The 18,401-nt window shown below is 45.7% G+C and overlaps 2 protein-coding genes across 14 annotated transcripts in view; both read left to right on the forward strand.

Annotated features, from left to right (window-relative positions):
• The window catches only part of grk4 (G protein-coupled receptor kinase 4), a 70,914-nt gene extending 67,841 nt beyond the window's left edge, over positions 1-3,073 (forward strand). For both annotated transcript variants that reach the window (XM_061829456.1, XM_061829455.1), the window contains exon 16: positions 191-3,073. Coding sequence is in view for 1 of the 2 variants with exons in the window: in XM_061829455.1 (XP_061685439.1) it covers positions 191-247 (57 nt within the window). In the remaining variant the exon portion in view is untranslated. The remainder of the gene's footprint in view (positions 1-190) is intronic.
• Positions 3,074-11,313: 8,240 nt separating this feature from the next.
• htt (huntingtin) overlaps positions 11,314-18,401 on the forward strand; it is a 62,312-nt gene continuing 55,224 nt past the window's right edge. For all 12 annotated transcript variants that reach the window (XM_061829479.1, XM_061829488.1, XM_061829481.1 and 9 more), the window contains exon 1: positions 11,314-11,714. In XM_061829479.1, coding sequence (XP_061685463.1) covers positions 11,617-11,714 — 98 coding nt within the window. In that variant the 5' untranslated portion in view covers positions 11,314-11,616. The remainder of the gene's footprint in view (positions 11,715-18,401) is intronic.

Raw genomic sequence — 18,401 nt, forward strand, 5'->3', positions numbered from 1 at the left:
TCTCATGTAATCGCAGCACTTTTTGGTCTGGTTATCTGGAGGCTTCCCCTTTCCTCCCCCACCTGCTTTTCATCTCAGATATTTTCTGACAGTATTTGTCATTGCTTGCTTTTTAAAAAAAAAATATTTTACCACAGGTACGTTAAAACTGTTTTTGAGATCAATTACATCACATATGCCTCTTCCACAGGTCTGTTTTAAGAGCGGTTACAGTGACGACGAGTTTGAGGAACCCTCGCGACTTTAAACCACTCCCTTCACCCCCCTGCAACACCCCCAACTCCCTCCCCTCCCCCTCGCGGCTGATTTTCCCCATAAACTCCAGCCGAGTGCAAATTTTAGGAACTCAGTGAATGTTGAGCTGTATTTATGAGCTGTATTAAAAGTGTATTATAATTAAAGAAAAAAGTATGAGTTTAAAGATTTTGTACCTTTGTACTTGAATTTATGTCTAGATGTATATTTTCACTAAAGGTTGTATTGTACAAAAGCCATAAAAGTACCACTTGAATGCATACATTTTAATTTTATTGTCTTTGGAAATGAGTACGGATAATCTATCTTTGGGCAGTTTTTTTTTTTTTTTAAAGAAGCACAGTACAGTTTGTCTTTACTTTTCTCAATGTAGCATAAGGCATTTATTTGTATTTTTACATGTGCTGTATGTTTTGAATCGATTTGGCCAATGTTTTCAGCACATAAGATATACTCTATCCCTAAATGAACCCTTGTTGCTTCCTTAACCCTCGTAGATCTGAATGATGTCTATCAATAGTGGAGGAAAAAATATATTAATAATTGCTCCTGTTTTCCCAGCAATTTTATAGTACATTCCTCAAGTCCCTCCCGCCCCCCTCCTCTTGATTGAGGGTTAAGTATGGACCGTGTACAGTATACCTCTTCCCAAATTGCGCAGGTCGAGCCTCATGTTTCGACATTTTGCAAGTATCTGTTCCATGTACTAGTGCTGGCGGGTGGGGTGTTTGGTCATTGTCCCAAGAAAAGGCTCTCTTCAGTCTAAAACCTGTGAATCTAAAGGCTCACAATAGTAATAACAGAGGTCAGACCTTGTGTCTCCTCTGGAACGCAACAAGTTAAGTGCACTGTTCTTAATCCTGCAAGCGGAGCTATGGGGGATTTCTTTATTCCTGGCCTCTTAATAGCATTTCGCTCAAAACTCTTCTCATAGTTTTACTGCCCAAGTGATTGAATTTTAGAGACCTAAAACAATGGCATATGACATCTTGGTAAAACAGCTTTGTTGAAAGAAATGAATCACCATCAGTTCTGTCAGTAACTTAGCATTTGCACTCGGTCGAGAATAGAACTTTTGTGCAGTAGATCATAAATAGTGTGCCGGATATCCTACTGGTAGAGGATATGCAGCTGTATTCAGTGACTTAAGCTGTTTATGATAGATCAGGAGAACTCTGTTTGTCATAATAGCGCACAACAATTACTCTTCCATTAAAGACGGAGTAGTATGTTTTCTCTTAGAAATGAGTAGTGTAAGGTGCTTATTATGTGGAAAAGGGCGAAAATACAGAATTTGAACCCCTTCCAGTTCCAACAAAAACTGAATATCGGGGTTACATGATTATGTTCTCTTTGGGACTTGACTTTGGTGTATACGGTTGCTCTCAAAAGCTTTTGAAGTTTGGAGATGTCCGTTTCAGGTGGACCTCCGACCATCTGTTTTAATGCTGTGAATACTCATAGTTTATAAACATTAGCGTACTGTGTACATTACATCGTATAAAAATGCAACTATTGTTCAGTTCAATGCATTGAATCAAATTTGATCTGAACTAATGGCAAACTTATGTCAGTTGAAGTTTATTTTGTTTCTACAGTTCTCAATTCTCACTAGTTTGCCAAAAAGAAAAGCAAAGTATCAGAATTTCTTTCCAAATTCATAGTTGGGGACTTTATGTTATGTGCACCAAATTTAGATATACCCCCCCCCCCAGTTTGGTTTTGTCTAGTTCCCAAAAAAAATGTCTGCCATTGCACATTCCACTCTGATGATTCAAACGTGCCATGTACCTGCTGCTGGCTTGAGTCATTTTGTTTCTATTTGTTGCTCTCAGGCATGCTCTGAAGCTGACTCTCTTGCCTTTGTAGATTTTAGCCTTTTTAGTACTTCTTGCCTCAAAAACTTTGTACATTTAAAAACTAAGCTGTAAAACTCATTTGCTCTAATAGAGAAACTAATGGCTGCACCTACATAATTCATCTGCATGGTCAGTACTAATGACTCCACCTAACATTCACTGCACTAGGATGTTTTTGTTTTTTTTTGCCAGTGATACCAAAAGAAAAATGGAATCAAATGAAATGTGTATTATCTGAAAATACAAGTGAGGACAGGCCGTCTTCATAGTATGTGCCAATTGCAAGAAGTAAACTTGTGACATTACACATTTTTCACTCTTCATGTATCCTTCCGTCCATTGAGAGAAATTCATTTACATAAACTGCTCAAAGGTTTTGAATGTTCGCACTAAGTGCATTGTAATGCCTGTTTTAAAGAAATGTTTTATTACACAAGCATGTATTGGTTTGTAATACATCAGGTTCCTTGTATATGTAAATGATGATTTATTTTTTTTTTGTGGGGGGGTGCCAACATATCTTTGGTATAAGAGGACAGTTTAAAAGGACAAGGTGACCCCCACACATGGCCTGGTTTGAATACATTGAATGCATTCCTTCTCTGATAGGGATTTAGACCTTCCAAACTGGGATTCACCTCAATACGAATATTTGTGGTAGACATCCTCAATTCCTTGATGCCTGGGGTCTAGTCAGTATAAGCCTGGAGGACCACTTCAGGTGTCTCATACTGTCTGCACATGCTACCATAAAAATATTACAAGGAAGACTTGTATGCCAACAGGGCCTGGGACTTTTTGATTTGTTGTTCTTTTTTCCCCTTTTGTACCTGTACAGTCATGTTGTTCAACCACTGCAGTCATTGTTAATTCTTGTACAAGTTGTATCACTGGTTGTTGTACCATATCTTACATTTGTAATTATGAAACAATACACTGCCGTTTGTATAGAATTAACCTGTGTCCTGTCTATTAGTGTGTTTCTTTAAGTAAAAAGGGGCCAACACAGTGGGGGTCATTGTTTGGCTTGGACTATTTTACAATTAGGCAAAGCAGGAGCAAGCAATGTCACGGATACTGTATTCTCCTATGAAATCTAAGTACCACCTCGAAAAAATGCTTGGCTTTCAAGAAGACTACCATAGTCATCAACATTGGAATACAAGAGTGAAGTAAGCCCAAGTGAGGATCAAAAACCACAGCAGGATTTATTCATTAAAAAAAAAAAGTTTAATCATATTGTCATGCCTAGTTCAGTCTACAAAATTTTAGCCTCAATATTGGCCCGATTATGTGTCACGGGATATTTCCCAGATTGGCCACAGCAAGGACAAAACGTGTAATTTGACAAAATCCACGGCCAACAATTTGTCCCGGCAACACAAAACTGAAAGCTCGAGCACGATTGATTGATGATTTTTTTTATAACTTCTGTGCAGTACGACATACCAACAATAACTTTGTGACAGAGCACCTTGACGTCGACCAATAGGATATCAGGTGCGACCGGTTTTCACTTCATTTGCTCGCTGTTCTCAACACTCGTTCATGCACACGAACTGGTGTTGATTGAAGAGTGATAGCGTGATTGGACAGAACGCCGACATGTTTTGTGCACAAATGCTTTTTAGGATACTTAAAGGGTCAAGTATTATCCCTATAAACATTCTAAAATAGATATTGTAATGAAAAATACATATAACATTATTCACTTCAATGTCCATACGAAAAAATAAATATGAGCGTAGCGCGCGTCATCCAAAGTTGCAGAAGTGTCATTTGACAACATCCAAGTGGTCGCCATATTGGCTGCAGCCCCTGTCGGTGACATCACCCCGGACATTCGCCATTGAAAACACACGGTGGACCCTACCATGGGAGACGAACGCGCCCCTTCTAAAACGGAAGCTCTTTTCTAAGAAGAGAACATCACACAACCGAGTGAAGTTACCGGGCAATATTACCCTATTGTTTCGAGCCATATTCAGATGATATGCGATCACGGCCAAACTGCCTCCCCGTCCGATGAGCCACCCCGGCGCCGCAACGCAGCAGCCGGCCGGTTTGGCTCATTTTCAGCGCCAAAGTGGCTTATCATGGCGCCGACCTGGGCCGCTTTACGGCGTTATTCATAGCCTCCTCCCGAGTGTTCAAGGAATGTCCAACAATGCAACGAGCCGGCATTTTGGCTAACACGAAGGAACAACGAGCTACCTTCCCGGAGGTAAAACTAATGAAAACAAATGAGTCCACTTGAGGGCGTCTGTCCTTTACGTCACTTCCTGCTTCTTCTCGGAAACAAATACCTCGAGAGGATTTTCATGGCGGGAGTTACAAAAAGCTTTATGCGTCAAAATCATGTTTTGTGTTGAAAAAACGCATGGGTCCATGTCGGCTCGCGTTTTTTCATTAATAACATACTAAAAATCATGAATTTCATAACACTGGTCCTTTAACCTTGCCAGTCTGCAAGCCAAACCGTATTAAAGTGTGTAAACGTATCTCGACCTCTTCTTGAATGGACAATCCACTTGCGAGCATCGGTGATGACACCACGTTTTTCCTGTTTTTGTTCTTTTTTTCCTACACAGTATAATACTTTGGTGTTGTTTCGTTACTATGGTAACGGGTGTATCAGGTCGCGTTGACAGGTGACACGTTTTCTGGTCCCACCTCCCCGACCGATTTCCCCGTTTGATTCGAGTAGCTCAAACCCAGTAATCATGAGATAAGTGATACTGCGGTATCATTGCCAGTCGGCCATCTTTCAAAGATTACATTTATGTTGTAGTCTGAGCCAGGCATTGGCCATTATAACATTATGTTGAATTCATTTTGAATGCTGCACTTAAATATGGAAAATATAACCATACTTAAGGATTCAGTTAAAAGGTATACTGTACATAAAAGTTCTAATAATAGTTGTACATGAACCATTCTAAAAGATTTAAAGCAAAAATATACTTAAAAGTTAAATACAAATGAGCTATAGTTAACAAATGTGATATTCTGGATTTAAACAAGATTTAGCTTGATTCTTCTGCATCCTACTCATGGTACTCTTTCTTATACCACTATTTGAGAATCACTGCTCTAGTCTGTATAGGAGTGTTGGGTGAAGAGGATTGTAATTTAATTGTGTGCATAAAAATGACTGGCAGAAACGCTAAACACGTCCTAATAGTGGCTGAGAAAAGCGCACTGTCACCTACTTTTCGTGGCCGTTTATATCGAGATTGTGGCAGCTTATATAAGACATACAGCAAAGTTGACCATTTTTGCCTTAAAGGTCAAGTGTCATCCCTATAAACATTCTACAATAGATATTGTAATGAAAAATGCAAATAACATTATTCACTTCAATGTCCATACGAAAAAATAAATGTGAGCGGAGAGCGCGTCATCCATGCGCAAAGTTGCAGAAGTATCATTCTATGATATCCAAGTGGTCGCCATATTGGCTGCATCCTCTGTCCGTGATGTCACCCGGACATTCGCTAATGAAAACGTGGTGCACCCTAACTATGGGAGACGAACACGACCCTTCTGACACGGAAGCTCTTTTCGAAAAGGAGAACACCACACAACCGAGTGAAGTTACCGGGGCAATATTACACAATTGTTTCGAGCCATATTCAGATGATATGCGATCACGGCCAAACCGCCTGCCTGTCCGATCCACTTTTGCAGCTGAGATGAGCCATCGCGGCTCATTGTAGCCGGCCGGTGTGGCTCATTTTCAGCGCCGAGGTGGCTTATCACGGAGCCGAGCCGTGTTGCTTTAGGGGGTTGCTCATAGCCGACGCAGTACGCAATGAACAACACCGTCGAGCCGGGCCACTTTACTGCGTTGTCGTCGCACGTGGCTGAGTGAGGCATTGTTGGCTGCGATCATCAGATCCGCCGCTGTCCGCGAGCCCGAAGCGCAGCCTTCACTGGCGAAGCAACGTAGCACCCCGACGCACACATCGACACATTTCGTATGCAGATCTTTTGTTGCGTGATGAGAGACGGATTACGTGGTCCGCCCCAAACTAAATTTTTTTAGTAGCTGTATACACACCTACCTGTCATTTGGAACCCACGAAGCTCTCGTCATTTGCACCCGAGAAATTCATTTTTCACAGCGAACCGGGTCTCTTGCAAATTTATGAAGGGTAAATCCATCCTCGCGAGTGTTCAAGCAATGTCCAGCAATGCAACGAGCCGGCATTTTGGCGAACACGAAGGAACAACGAGCTACCTTCCCGGAGGTAAAACTAATGAAAACAAACGAATCCACTTGAGGGCGTGTCTGTGGGGGAGCCAGCGGTGAAGGGGGATTCGGGCGTAGTTTGCTGATGTGGAACGTAGGGTGCACCCTCATCGACCTGGGCAGTTTCAGTGAGACGGCGACCGGGGTAAATGATCTTTGTATTTGGGAACGGGCCAACGAACCTGGGAGCAAGTTTGCGGGATTCCGTCCGCAGCGGGAGATCTTTGGTGGAGAGCCACACTCGCTGTCCCATCCTGAGTTCTGGTGCGGCCCTCCTCTTGCGGTCCGCTGCGGACTTGTAGGCGCTGCTCATGCGCAGCAGCATCCTCCGAGCTGCCTCCCAGGTTTGTTTGCAACATCGTACCACCGCATGGGGCGACAGGACCGCGGAGTCTGTGGCCAGTGAAGGAAACAGGGACAGAGGATAGCCATGCACGACGTGGAGTGGAGTCATACCTGTTGAGGCGGAGGGTAGAGAATTATGGGCGTACTCTACCCACGTGATGTGCTGGCTCCACGTGCTCTGGTCCCTGGATGCCAGGTAACGAAGTCTGGTCTCCAACTCCTGATTTACCCTCTCCGTCTGGCTGTTAGACTCCGGGTGATGACCCGATGTCAGACGAGCTGAAGCGCCGATGAGGGTTCAGAATTGCTTCCAGAAGCGGGCGCTGAATTGTGGACCTTTGTCCGAAACGATGTCCCGGGGTAGCCCATGGTAACAGACGACCTCGTCTAACACCAGCTGGGCTGTCTGCTTGGCTGACGGGATCTTTGGAAGCGGCACAAAGTGGACCATCTTGGAGAACCAGTCCACTACAGACAGCACCACTGTGTTCCCGTGGGAGGGTGACAGGCCGGTGACGAAGTCCAGCGCGATGTGTGACCACGGGCGGGAGGGGATGGACAGACAACTCTCCAACAGGCCGTAGGCGTGAAGTCTTATTGGCTGCACACACCGGGCAGGCGTTGATGAACTCCCTCACGTCCTTGCTGAGGTTGGGCCACATGAACCTTTGTTCGATCACTGATCACTTTTTCCCATACCTGGGTGGGAGACCGTTTTGTTGGTATGGGCCCAGTTGACGACGTCTCCCCGCAGAGATGGAACAACGAAAAGGCGGTCAGACGGACAATCCATGGGCACAATCTCACAGGGCCTCCTTTACCCGCGACTCGACCGCCCAGGTGAAGCCGGACACAAAGCACTCCTCTGGCAGGATAGGAGCGGCCTCTGATTCCATGCGCTCCCCCTCATGGATCCGCGAGACTGCGTCTGGCTTGCCGTTCTTGGAGCCTGGGCGGAAAGACAGAGTAAAGTGGAAGCGGGTGAAGAATAGGGCCCTCCTGGCCTGCCGGGCGTTCAGCTGCTTCGCGGTCTTCAGGTACTCTAGGTTCTTGTGGTCAGTGAAGACCACAAACGTCACTTAGGAGCCCTCCAGCCAGTGCCGCCATTCTTCCATCGCCGTCTTGACCGCCAGCAGTTCGCGATCTCCTACGTCGTAGTTCCTCTCTGCCGGGGTCAGCTTCCTAGACAGGAATGCACACGGGTGGATCCTTCCGTCCTTGAGACTCCTGTGAGACAAGATGGCTCCGATTCCCGAGTCTGATGCGTCAACCTCCACAATGAACTGGTGATCTTGGTCTGGAATAATGAAGATGGGCGCAGGGGTGAAACTCGCCTTAAGCTTGTCGAAGGCTTCCTGGCAGGTCCTGGACCACTCAAAGACGTTGTGTGGTGAGGTGAGAGCGTGCAGAGGAGTGGCCACGGAACTGGAGTTCCTTATGAACGTCCTGTAGAAATTAGCGAATCCTAAGAACCTCTGTACGTCCTTCCTGCCGGCGGGGGTGGGCCACCGCAGCACCGTGTCGACCTTCCCGGGATCCATACGTATCTCCCCCTCTGCCAGGACGAAACCCAGGAAGGACACGGACGCTTGGTGGAACTCACATTTTTCCATTTTTACAAACAGCTGGTGCTGCAACAGACGCCGGAGCACCTCTCTGACCTGTCGGATGTGAGACTTCTGGTCTGATGAAAAGATTAGAATATTGTCGAGATACACAAATACGTTCTTGTTCAGAAACTCCCGAAGTACGTCATTAATGAAGTTTTGAAAGACGGCCGGGGCATTTGTCAGTCCAAAAGGCCCTGTGGGAGTGTTGAACACCGTCTTCCATTCGTCTCCTTCCCGGGTTCGCAGCAGATGGTAAGTGCTGTGCAAGTCCAGCTTGGTGAAGATCTGGGCTCCCTGAAGGATTCCGAATGCCATAGCGATCAGAGGCAAGGGGTACCGGTTCTTGACTGTCATGTCGTTCAGTCCTCGGTAGTCGATGCAGGGTCGCAGCGTGGAGTCCTTCTTTTTGACGAAAAAAAAAAACCGCACCGGCTGGTGAGGATGAGGGGCGAATGAGTCCGTCTGCCAGCAACTCCTCGATGTAGTCCCTGCTCTGGTCCTGTTAACAAAAAAACAGTTTCCCTCTGGGAGGTGAGGTGCCTGGCAGGAGTTCTATCGCCCAGTCGTATGACCGATGCGGTGGCAGATATTTCGCCTTAGATTCAGAGAAAAAAAACCTCAAATCGTGAAAGCAGGAGGGCACCGTGGTCAGCTCCGAGGCGGTACTAGGTTCTGTTAGCCGTATCGGCACGACTTGAATCTTCCCGTCTTTCTGGACCGCGAAACAACGTCTGCGACAGTCCTCTCCCCACGTCTTGAGCTGACCCGTGGCCCAGTCTATGTGCGGGTTATGTTCTTTGAGCCACGGGCTGCCCAAGATGATGTCGCTGCTACGTGCGTCGAAGACATGAAAGCGAAAACGCTCTCCGAGGGAGCGTCCGGAAAGCACATACGTAACGTCTGAGTGCGGTGTGAAACCCAACAAAGGAGCTTGCCGTTAGCGGCATAGGCGTTACGAAGCCGTTCCGTGGGGAAGGTTGCTGCCCCCAACGCCTCGACCACACGGAGATTCATCAGGTTTGCATCCGACCCAGTCATTGATCGCAGTTACAGTACATCAACAGGAGTCCGTTCCCAAGGTGAGGTGAAAAAGTGACCTCCCTGACTCCGCCACGGTATTCTCCACATTCACCAGAGTGGAGATACTGATGTCGGGGTGCTTTGGTCAAATCGGGCAGCGGCCGATCAAGTGTCCTAGACGCCTGTAGTAGAAACAGCGCCCCTCCCGTCAGCGGCGCAGACGCTCCTCCGCTTTCCCGTCGAGACCCTCCACCTGCATGGGTTCAGCCGTGAAGGGCAATGGGGACGACCGGGCGGAGGTCGGACTGGACCCCTCCCTCTCTCCTTCAGTCATCGCGGCTAGTTGCCCCTGCATAACCAGTCGCTGGCTTTCCCGCATCGGGTCGCGGCGGCAGTAGCTTCAGCAGGGATACCCAGACTTCCCTTTCCCCAGCAACTTCTTCCAGCTCTTCCGGAGGAATCCCAAGGCGTTCCCAGGTCAGTCGTGATAGATAGTCCCAGTGTGTCCTGGGTCGTCCCCGGGGTCTCTTTCCGGTGGGACATGCCTGGAACACCTCACGACAGAGGCGTCCGGGAGGCATCTGAATCAGAAGCCTCATCCACCTCATCTGGCTCCTCTCAATGGGGAGGAGCAACGGCTCGACACTAAACCCCTCCCGGATGACCGAGCTTCTCACCCTATCTCTTAGGAAGAGCCCGGACACCTGTGCAAGAAAAACATTTCAGCCGCTTCCAGGATCTTGTTCTTTCAGTCACGACCCACAGCTCGTGACCATGCGTGGGGGTAGGAACATAGATCAACTGGTAAATTGAAAGCTTCGCCTTTCGACTTAACGGCCTCTTTACCACAACGGGCCGATAAAATGTACACTTCACTGCAGACGCTGCACCGATCACGCACCCGCTAAATTCTTCCCTCACCTGTGGACACCTCACTCGGCTGCGAACCACTCCACTGAGTGTTGGAGATCACGGCTTGATGACCGCCTTTGACTACCGCCCAGCTCAAATCGCACTGACCCCTATGGCCACCCCCGCAGGTGATGAGCCCATGGGAAGGGGGGGGACCCTTATCATTTCGCACTGCCTAGCCCCATGGGTGCAGACCCCGGCCACCAGCTGCTCGCTTTCTAGCCCCACCTCCAGAGGGTGCCGGGGGGGACCTGCGTCCAGGCAAGGGAAAACCGAGATCCAAGATTTGTATTCTTCATCGGGGTTATGGAGTCATACTCACCTATGACCTTTTTACCATGGGTGACCCCACCAGAGGCGTGAAGCCCTAGACAACTTAGCTCCTAGGATCATTGGGACACACAAACCCCTCCACCACGATAAGGTGACGGCCTGAAGAAGGGGGGGCCATAATCTATCCATTTGTTTTCTCAGCTGCTTATCCTCAAAAGGGTCGCGGGAGTGCTGGATCTCATCCCAGCTGTGATTAGGCAGGAGGCGGCGTATACCCTGAACTAGTTGCCAGCCAATCGCAGGGGATATAGAGACACACCACCAGTCGCACGCCCAACCACGATTTAGTGTCCAATTAATGCATGTTTTTGGGATGTGGGAGAAAACCAGAGTGCCTGGGGAAAACCCACAAAGGCACGGGGAGAACATGTAAATTGCACATAGGCAGGGCCGTGATTTGAACCCAAGTCCTCAGAACTGTGAGGCCGACGCTCTAATGGTTAGAGCGTCGGCCTCACACTGGTTAGTCTCACCAGTTGCCCCACGATGGTACTTGACTCAAAATGTTTAATAAAAACAAATCGGCCTTTGGATCCTTCACTTTTTCTAAATGCGGCACTCTGAGGAAAAAGTTTGACACATCTGGTCTCGATGGTTCAAATATATTTGAATTGTCCCAGTAATTTTAAAGACAGCGTAACCGATCCGTCCCCTGACAACGTTTTTAAAAATGCCATGTATGATTGGTAAAGACGACACAACTGCAATCTGATTGGCCGCTGTGTCTGCTTTCATCCAATTGCTAACACGCTGTCACATTTGTCACTTCCTGGTCTAATTTCTCCGTGTACGCGTAGCTGCATCAAATATGGCCCTTCAACTAACATTTTCCTTATTAAGCTACGTTATTATGATGAGGTGATAGACATCTTGGGCTAGAGAGTTGAGAGCAGGGGGCACCGCGGTAGTTGTCGCGGCCTGCTGCACTACGCTCCGCTTGCTCTCCGAGTGCTAGCTTGATAGCTCGTTAGCTGACAATTGTAAATATTAGCAAGCCAGGCCAGATTTCTTTCCGTGTGTTACAAAAATGGCAACCATGGAGAAACTAATGAAGGCCTTTGAGTCGCTGAAGTCATTCCAGCAGCAGCAGGGACCACCGACTGCCGAGGAGATTGTCCAGAGACAGTAAGCGTTGTTATTTTTACATTACTTTTAATCCAATCTTAATAGCTGAGCAAGCTAACAACCAAGCGACACAAATACCATAGCTCATTCGCGAGTTACGGACATGAAAATTACAGTCGCGCTCATTTCTAATTGCACAAATATGTTTTGTTGTTGACAGCTCTTACCCTGCTACGCACCCATGCATTTGTGAAATTAATCTATTCGATCATTTTAAAGGCAGTTGGAAATTCTGCAATTAAATTTGCTGCACACTACTATACATTAATATACTGCATTTTTATTTTTACTGTCCCGTTGGTTTGTTTTGAATGTACTCACTATGGCTTTATTGAGTGTACAGTACCTTGCAAAAAGTTTACATATTCCCTGAACCCCTAATCTTTTTGTCACGTTAAAACCAGGGACTTAAATGTATTTTTGGGAGTCCATGTGATAGACCAACACAAAGTGACATATAATTCCTCTTCCTCCATCGCCGTTACTCCTTCTTCTTTTCCTTTCGGCTTGTCCCGTTGGAGTTGCCACAACGTGTCATCTCAGATCTACCACCTGTAAAGAAAATCATCTGCAACCAATTGGCCTCTGGAGAAGTCTCCAAATATTGTCATACAGTATAATCACTTTATTAATGCAAGTGTTGTGTGAAGACAAATGTTTGTCAGAACTTAAATGAACAAGTGGTACCATGAAGTGAAAATAACTGGAAAGGTTACGTAAGAGATTTAAATCACGTTTATGATTCAATCATATCCTTGGCATCATCAGAAAGTGGCAATAGTATTTCACAACTGCGAACCTACCAAAAAATATCCATCGTCCTAAACTGACAGGCCTAGCAAAGGGAGCGTTGTTCAGAATCAGATTTATTGACCATGTATGTAAAGAACACACAAGGAATTTGGAGAAGAAGCATCCAAGAGACCCATGGCAATTTAATCTATAGGACAAACATTTGTTGTTCCCTCAACAAATTTGACCTTTTATGGAACAGTTGTAAGAAGAAAGTCCTGTTTATAGTTTGTCAAAATCTATCTTTGGGACAGCAAAAGTGGAATAACGTATTCTGGACATGAGAGCAAAGTTCAAGAACAGAAAAGATTTTTGACCTGTACACTTGACTGGGATGAATGCAGCCCTATGGGGACACAAACCAGTGCAATCTGGAACCCGGTCCCAACCCCGGATAAATGCAGAGGGTTGCGTCAGGAAGGGCATCCGGTGTAAAAACTGTGCCAAACAAATATGAGCGTTCATCTAAAGAATCCCATACCGGATCGGTTGTGGCCCGGGTTAACAGCGCCCGCCCCCGGCACTGCTAACCTGCAGGGCGTCGGTGGAAATTCAGTTACTGTGGGTCGAAGACAAAGAGGAGGAGGAAACCGGATCCATCGTCAGAAGAAAAAGAGGAATGCACAGAGCCTACAACTGAGTGTCGGGACTTTGAATGTTGGGACTATGACAGAAAAAGCTCAGGCGTTGGTTGACATGATGATTAGGAGAAAGGTTGATATTCTGTGCATCCAAGAGAGCAGGTGGAAAGGTAGTAAGGCTAGAAGTTTAGGAGCAGGGTTTAAATTATTCTACCACGAAGTAGATGGGAAGAGAAATGGAGTAGGGGTTATTTTAAAGGAAGAGCTGGCTAAGAATGTCTTGGAGGTGAAAAGAGTATCAGATTGAGTGATGAGACTAAAATTTAAAATTGAGGGTGTTAAGTATAACGTGGTTAGCGGCTATGCCCCACAGGTAGGATGTGACCGAGAGTTGAAAGAGAAATTCTGGAAGGAACTAGATGAAGTAGTTCTGAGCATCCCAGACAGCGAGAGAGTTGTGATTGGTGCAGATTGTAATGGACATATTGGTAAAGGAAACAGGGGCGATGAAGAAGTGATGGGTAAGTACAGCATCCAGGAAAGGAACTATGAGGGACAGATGGTGGTGGATTTTGCAAAAAGGATGGAGATGGCTGTAGTGAACACTTATTTCCAGAAGAGGGAGGAACATATAGTGACCTACAAGAGCGGAGGTAGAAGCACGCAGGGAGGAAGGGATAGAGATGGGAAGGATGTGCAGCAGGTAAGGGTGATTAAGGATAGAGACGGAAATGTGTTGACTGGTGCCAGTAGTGTGCTAAATAGATGGAAAGAATACTTTGAGAAGTTGATGAATGAAGAAAATGAGAGAGAAGGAAGAGTTGAAGAGGCAAGTGTGAAGGACCAGGAAGTGGGAATGATTAGTAAGGGGGAAGTCAGAAAGTCACTACAAAGGATGAAAAATGGAAAGGCAGTTTGTGCTGATAACATACCGGTAGAGGTATGGAAGCGATTTGGAGAGATGGCTGTGGAGTTTTTGACCAATTTATTCAACAGAATACTAGCGGGCGAAAAGATGCCTGAAGAATGGAGGAAAAGTGTTCTAGTTCCCATTTTTAAGAACAAAGGGGATGTTCAGAGCTGTGGGAACTATAGAGGAATAAAGTTGATGAGCCACACAATGAAGTTATGGGAAAGAGTAGTGGAGGCTAGACTCAGGACAGAAGTAAGTATCTGCGAGCAACAGTATGGTTTCATGCCTAAAAAGAGTACCACAGATGCATTATTTGCCTTGAGGATGCTAGCGGAAAAGTACAGAGAAGGTCAGAAGGAGCTACATTGTGTCTTTGTGGATCTAGAGAAAGTCTATGACAGAGTACCAAGAGAGGAACTGTTGTACTGCTTGCGTAAGTCTGGTGTGGCAGAGAAGTATGTTAGAATAGTACAGGACATGTATGACGGCAGCAGAACAATGGTGAGGTGTGCCTAAGGTGTGACAGAAGAATTTAAGGTGGAGGTGGGACTGCATCAGGGATCAGCTCTGAGCCCCTTCCTATTTGCAGTGGTAATTGATAGGCTGACAGATGAGGAAACCCTTGGACCATGATGTTCGCTGATGATATTGTGATATGCAGTGAAAGCAGGGAGCATGCAGAGGAAAAATTACAAAGATGAGACATGCACTGGAAAGGAGAGGAATGAAGATTAGCCGAAGTAAAACAGAATATATGTGCGTGAATGAGAAAAGTGGAGGGGGAAGAGTGAGGCTACAGGGAGAAGAGATAGCGAGGGTGGACGACTTCAAATATTTAGGGTCAACAATCCAGAGCAATGGTGAGTGTGGTAAGCAAGTGAAGAAACGGGTCCAAGCAGGTTGGAACAGCTGGCGGAAGGTGTCTGGTGTGTTATGTGACAGAAGAGTCTCTGCTAGGATGAAGGGCAAAGGTTACGAAACAGTGGTGAGGCCGGCCATGATGTACGGATTAGAGACGGTGGCACTGAAGAAACAACGGGAAGCAAAACTGGAGGTGGCAGAAATGAAGATGTTGAGGTTCTCGCTCGGAGTGACCAGGTTGGATAGGATTAGAAAGGAGCTCATAAGAGGGACAGCCAAAGTTGGATGTTTTGGAGACAAGATTCGAGAGAGCAGACTTCGATGGTTTGGACATGTTCAGAGGCGACAGAGTGAGTATATTGGTAGAAGGATGCTGAGGATGGAGCTCCCAGGCAAAAGAGCGAGAGGAAGACCAAAGAGAAGGTTTATGGATGTAGTGAGGGAAGACATGAAGGCAGTGGGTGTTAGAGAGGAAGATGCAGGAGATAGGCTAAGATGGCAAAAGATGACACGCTGTGGCGACCCCTAACGGGACAACCCGAAAGGAAAAGAAGACGATGCTTGACTGGGATGGAAATTCTCTATCCAGCAACACAATGACTCGAAGCACATAATGGAGCTACAATGGAATAGTTTGGAGTATAGGTTAGCCTAGTCAAAGGACAGACCTAAATTCCATTGAAAATCTGTTGGAGCCATCACAAAATAAATAAATAACTGAATAGATAAATCAGACATTCATCGTCCAAAATGTCCAAGCTGTTTCGCGAATAACGGGCACAATTTCAGTCTTGAAAAGTTCAAATCTGGGCAGCCATTGAACAAGACTTTCTTTTTTTTTTTTTTTTTTTTTTTTTAAATCTGTTTGTAAAAGGTCCCTTTACAAAACATTTACATAGGTGGCTCTTCACACTGTGGTATGCCATCGTTTCTTTATGTAATATGGAAACCTTCCACTTTTTCATTTCACTACACAAATTTTTTCCACTTTTTTCCACTATTGCATGAAATCCAATTCTTTAAAGCCCGGGTGTCATCCTATAAACATTCAAAAATAGATATTCCAATGAAAAATACATATAACAGTATTCACTTCAATGTCTATACGGGAAAAAAAAAAAGTGAGCGGAGAGCGCGTCATCCATGCACAAAATTGCGCAATTGAGTGTCCTTCAACATCCAAGTGGTCGCCATATTAGTCGCGTCATCTGTCCTTGATGTCATCGTCACTTCCGCCATTGAAAACGCGCAGTGCCTGCTACTACGGAAGCTGAACAACAGAGATATTCGCATTTTTCCGATGCCCCTTCTGACACCAAAGTTCTTTTCAAAAAGGACAACACCACACGGCCGAGTGAAGTTACCGGGGCAATATTACACTTTTGTTTTGAGCCCTCAGGGCAATATTACACGATTGTTTCGAGCCATATTCAGATGATATTCGATCACGGCCAAACCACATCCCGTCCGATCCACTCCCGCGGCGGAGATGAGCCATCGCGGCTCATCGCAGCCGGCCGGTGTGGCTTATGACAGAGCCAAGCAGTGCCGCTGTAGTCAGTCGAGCCGGAGCGCTTTATGCTAAACAATTTTTTTTTTGGAGCTGTATATACACCTACCTGTTATTTGGAACCCACGAAGCTCTCGTCCTCTGCCCCCGTGCAATCATTTTTTCACAACGAAAAGGGTCTCTTTCAAATTTATGAAGGGTAATTCCATTCTCCCGAGTGTTCAAGCAATGTCCAGCAATGCAATGAGCCGGCATTTTGGCTAACACGAAAGAACAACGAGCTACCTTCCCGGAGGTAAAACTAATGGAAACAAACGAGTCCACTAGGGTGCACCTGTGTCCTCTACGTCACTTCCTGCTTCTTCTCGAAAAGAAATCCCTCGAGAGGATTTTCATGGCGGGAGTTACAAAAAGCTGCACGTCAAAATCATGTTTTGTGGTGAAAAAACACATGCGACCATATTGGCTGTGGGTTTTTCATTAATAATATACCAAAAATCATCCGTTTGACGACACTTGAGCTTTAAAGATATATTTACAAGTTTGTACACTTTTGCAAAGGACTGTAAATACTGTAACTCCAATGGCACCAAATCGAGTGCTTCACCTTGTTGAAAGCATGTCATCTATGTCCAACAACCTAACTTGTTTTTTAGGAAAAGGTATATTAATTTCACCTTAAAGGTCCACTGACAGCCATATATACATTTTAAAGTTGATGTTGTTATGAAAACTACATATAATATTTACTTCAATGCCTATACGAAAAAAAAAAAGGGGAGACGCATCATTAATGTGCAAAGTTGCGGAAGTCTTATGCGACATCCCACTGGCGATCATATTGCCTGCAACGTCATTTGCAGATGTCGCACTGGGACAGTCGCCATTGAGAAGATGCTGTGGCACCTTCTATGGGAGATGAACAAGAGAGATTTTCAGATTTTTCTGACGTCCTGCTGAATCTAAAGCTCATTTCGAAGAAGAGAACATATCTGAATCGAGTGACGTGATCGGGGCAATATTACCCTATCGTTTCGAGCCATATTTAGATGATATGCGGATCGCTTCTAACAACAGACTCCCCGACAGATGGATGAGGAACCCGATGAACGATTCAAAATGACAGGCCTATAATTGTACGATTTCCCAACTATTTTCCAAATCTTGTGTATGTAGCATACTCAGGAGGACACATGCTGGGCGAAGTAACTACTTTAGTGGTGCCCTGACACCGGTGGCTGGTGGGGGGGAGAGCTCCTTTCTCCTGCCCGCACGCGGCCAAACCACCTCTGTGTCGGGGCGAATGCCGGCGAGCGACAACAACGCTGGGCTGCCGGCGAGCGACAACAACAATGCCGGCCCGCGCACATGACCATTAGCATTTAGATATAATGACAGACTAGTCTAATGTTAGAACTTAGATCAAGTCAAAGTAAATCACAATCTCATACTTATTATTGCTAGGTACTGAAACATTACCTGTGATATATCCCAGAAATGTTTTCAGTGTAACTGAATTTCCTTTGACATGTCTCATGATATTGATGACTTTCGACGTAAATGCGCTCGCAGTACGTGAAGAAGCTCCGAACATGTGCTTTTGGCATAACTACCGAACATGCTCAGTACGGTTAACTTGCATTTCCTGTTTCTGGGTGAATACTGACATTTTAGGAGCAGGCTTCTTTTGTTACCATTGTTTATGAAATAAACACGAAAATGAATCTCAAGGCCAACGTTCCCTCTAATTTTTTTACGTCTGAGCAAACACACTAAGCCCGTGAGCGCCCCCTTTGACCACTGTGAGCAACATCAGACGTATGCACTGTTGTCAGATCAGTGTCATCCATTGAAGTTACATGGCTCATTCAAAGATTCAGATTACATCATTTACATTCTCATCAGAACATTTTTCAGAACAATTTGGTGTTTTTGCAAACTTACAATGAAAATGTCAACAAACAAAAAAAATACATTGCTAACTCTACCAAGCCAACTATGAACTATAAAAAAAAAGGTCACTTGCAAAT

The sequence above is a fragment of the Syngnathoides biaculeatus genome, chromosome 9 (genome assembly GCF_019802595.1).
Source record: "Syngnathoides biaculeatus isolate LvHL_M chromosome 9, ASM1980259v1, whole genome shotgun sequence".
Classification (NCBI taxonomy): domain Eukaryota; kingdom Metazoa; phylum Chordata; class Actinopteri; order Syngnathiformes; family Syngnathidae; genus Syngnathoides; species Syngnathoides biaculeatus.